General features: G+C 46.6%; 1 protein-coding gene across 1 annotated transcript in view; it reads right to left on the bottom strand.

Annotated features, from left to right (window-relative positions):
* aass (aminoadipate-semialdehyde synthase) overlaps positions 1–2,394 on the bottom strand; it is a 34,019-nt gene extending 31,625 nt beyond the window's left edge. The window contains exons 1-4 of the mRNA XM_015387442.1: positions 2,197–2,394; positions 1,224–1,308; positions 987–1,054; positions 766–912 (exon numbers count right to left, since the gene is read on the bottom strand). Of these exons, the coding sequence (XP_015242928.1) occupies positions 766–912; positions 987–1,054; positions 1,224–1,308; positions 2,197–2,367 (471 nt within the window). The 5' untranslated portion in view covers positions 2,368–2,394. The remainder of the gene's footprint in view (positions 1–765; positions 913–986; positions 1,055–1,223; positions 1,309–2,196) is intronic.
* Positions 2,395–3,102: the final 708 nt, after the last annotated feature.

The following is a 3,102-nucleotide window of genomic DNA, read 5'->3' as shown; positions in this document are numbered from 1 at the left end:
GGCTAATCGGTTCTACCCGATAACCGATTGATCGGCTAATCGGTTCTACCCGATAACCGACCGATCGGCTAATCGGTTCTACCCGATAACCGATTGATCGGCTAATCGGTTCTACCCGATAACCGACCGATCGGCTAATCGGTTCTACCCGATAACCGATTGATCGGCTAATCGGTTCTACCCGATAACCGACCGATCGGCTAATCGGTTCTACCCGATAACCGACCGATCGGCTAATCGGTTCTACCCGATAACCGACCAATCGGATAATCGGTTCTACCCGATCACCCATCGGATTATCGGTTCTACCCGATAACCGATCGGCTAATCGGTTCTTCCCGATAACCGACTGATCGGATAATCGGTTCTACCCGGTAACCGACCAAATCCGATAATCGGTTCTACCCGATCACCGATCGGATAATCGGTTTTACCCGATAACCGATCGGATCATCCGTTCTACCTGATAACCGATCGGATAATCGGCCCTACCCGATCACCGATCGGATCACCCGTTCTACCCGATCACCGATCAGATAATCGGTTCTACCCGATCACCGATCGGATCATCCGTTCTACCCGATAGCCGATCGGATAATCGGTTTTACCTGATAACCGATCGGATCATCCGTTCTACCCGATAACCGATCGGATAATCGGTTCTACCCGATCACCGATCAGATAATCGGTTTTACCCGATAACCGATCGGATAATCGGTTCTACCCGATAACCGATCGATCATGCGTGGTGAAGCCTCTTGGTACCTTGGAGACATTTCCGGTCCCCGTGAAGCAGAAGGTGATGGGTCCAATGGATCTGGGCATGAGCCCCATGGAAATCTCGTAGCCACAGTCCCTGACAGCCTGGATGGCCTGGCTGACATTCCTGTAGTTGTGAGCCATGCCAATGTGCTGGGAACGACAGAGCGGCGTTAGTGGCTCAGCTTTTTAAGAGGGAGGGCGATCGGACCACCGCGGTTTCTCACCATGAAGGGGGTGTGGTGGCCCAGGGCCAGGAAGCGCAGTCCCAGTCCGTGAAGGATGTTGATCATTCCTGCAACAAACGGGAATATTTTCCTAAATTCAATAAAAACACATTCTACACAAATCTGGGTTCATCTGATTTCTTTTTTCTCAGTAGAGAATCAGTTCTGTTCTGATCTTTTAAACCAGCTTAAGGTTCTCTACTTGTTCCATCAATTTAGTCAAAGGCAGTCCCGTACCTGCAACACCGGCCCACTGGCCAAAGGCCACGATCCGATAACCGTTGGCATCCACCATCTTCTCGTAGTCGATCAGACGGACTTCCTGGAAAAACAAACTTCAGAGTTTTAATGGAACAGAAATCAGTTTATATCCGCAGAGGGAACCAGAAACTAACAGCTGGACCATTACAGCCAGAACCGGGTCAGACTGAGGCTACATGGGAAGACCGTCCTGATCCATGTTCTCCATAAATCACCAATCACTGACCTTCAGCCATTAAAACGGTTTATCAGCTAAAGGTTCAGGTTATGTAATAAAAGATTTATCTCCATTTAGAAACTGTAGAACAGTCAAAAGCAGCTCAGATTGAGCTGATCGAGCAGGCGAACCAGGAACCAATCTGAACCAGGAACCAATCTGAACCGGGAACCAATCTGAACCGGGAACCAGCTGAACCAGGAATCATGGGTTCCTGATGTCTGTGGTTCAAAGTATGGCATCAAACCCGGCAGCTGCTCTGTTCCACAGACCAACCACAGAGGACCAGACCTCAACTAACCAGGGTTCCAATTAATCCAGAACAGAATATTTCTAGTCAAGGGAAACCATGATCAGCCACACTGAGTCCTAAAGCTACAGATCTGAGGACAACTGAAGAAGATCCATCGGCCTCAATCTTCTACATTTAGGATACTTAGAGCTTTTTCACTAATCAGATCCGCCTCTTTAAGGTCTAAAAACAGCCCACAGCAGTTATTTCAGAGGTTTCTATTGTTTCCAGGCTATGATTATTTTTTTTTTTTAAAGAAGATTGAAATATCTTGGGATTTTATAAATCTGACAGTTTCAGTTATAAAAAGTAATCAGTATTGGTTAAAATCGGCACGTCAAGCTCCTTAAAGACACCCATCTAACTTTTAATCTGCGAGATTAATCCAGTCTGTATGAAGCAGGAGACCAGAGGAGGTCCTGTTTTTAAAGCAGACTCACCTTCTTCAGCAGGTCGTCCAAAAGGCCCATGTTGGCCTCCTGGGCTTTGATGGTGTGGGAGAAGAAAGCGTAGGTTTTCCTGGGGATGACCTTCTCCTCCGGCGGCCTCTTCACTCCAACGATCATTGACGCCTCAGAGATGTCCTCCTGGATGACGGCCCCCGCCTTCATGTAGTACTGCAAGCAGAGCTCAGGCTGAAGGAGGAGGCTCACAGAGTTAAAGCAGAGTGGAGACATTGGACCAGAACCAGCCGCTCAGACCACCAAAACATGGGGAGAAATGCCGCCGTCTACCGTGACCTGGACTCCATGTCTGCGATGTTATACTGTTATACAATACTGTTATTAACTACATATTGATTTCCACAACAAAAGGCATTAATAATATTACTTTATAATCCTGCTGTTGGGTGAATATAGGAGCATGAATGTGCAGCAGATCAAACTGCATGAAGAACTGATTGTAATAAATGGGTCCACAGCCTCCATCTTTTCTTTTTTTTTTATTTGGGGGGGGTCCTTCAGCAGGGAGGGGAACCTCCACCCACACGTCTTCTCTCCCATCCAGCCGCCAGCCAGCACCATGTTAACAGTAGAACTCCCAGGTTCTAGTGGGATTGGGAGTTCTAAGATTCTGAGGTTTTAAAGGGAAAGAACTTTATTTCCATTAATCACATGTTGCTCATGTTAACTGACTTTTCCTCTTTCTATATTTCCTTCATTTTCACCTAGTTTATAAAAAGAAAATGGATAAATTAGAGGAGAGCAAAGATAGATTTAAGGAGTAGATTGCATCTCCAAACTCCACTATTGCTGCTAGTTTGGTTTCAAGCATAGAAAACTGTTCATAGATCCAACAGGTAGCGCTGTGATGCAGGGATGGAAACTTTCTTCCATTTCCCCCCC

Source organism: Cyprinodon variegatus, unplaced genomic scaffold, assembly GCF_000732505.1.
Source record: "Cyprinodon variegatus isolate N-32 unplaced genomic scaffold, C_variegatus-1.0 Scaffold394, whole genome shotgun sequence".
NCBI classification, from domain to species: Eukaryota; Metazoa; Chordata; class Actinopteri; order Cyprinodontiformes; family Cyprinodontidae; genus Cyprinodon; species Cyprinodon variegatus.
This window is presented reverse-complemented; position numbering and strand designations above follow the sequence as displayed.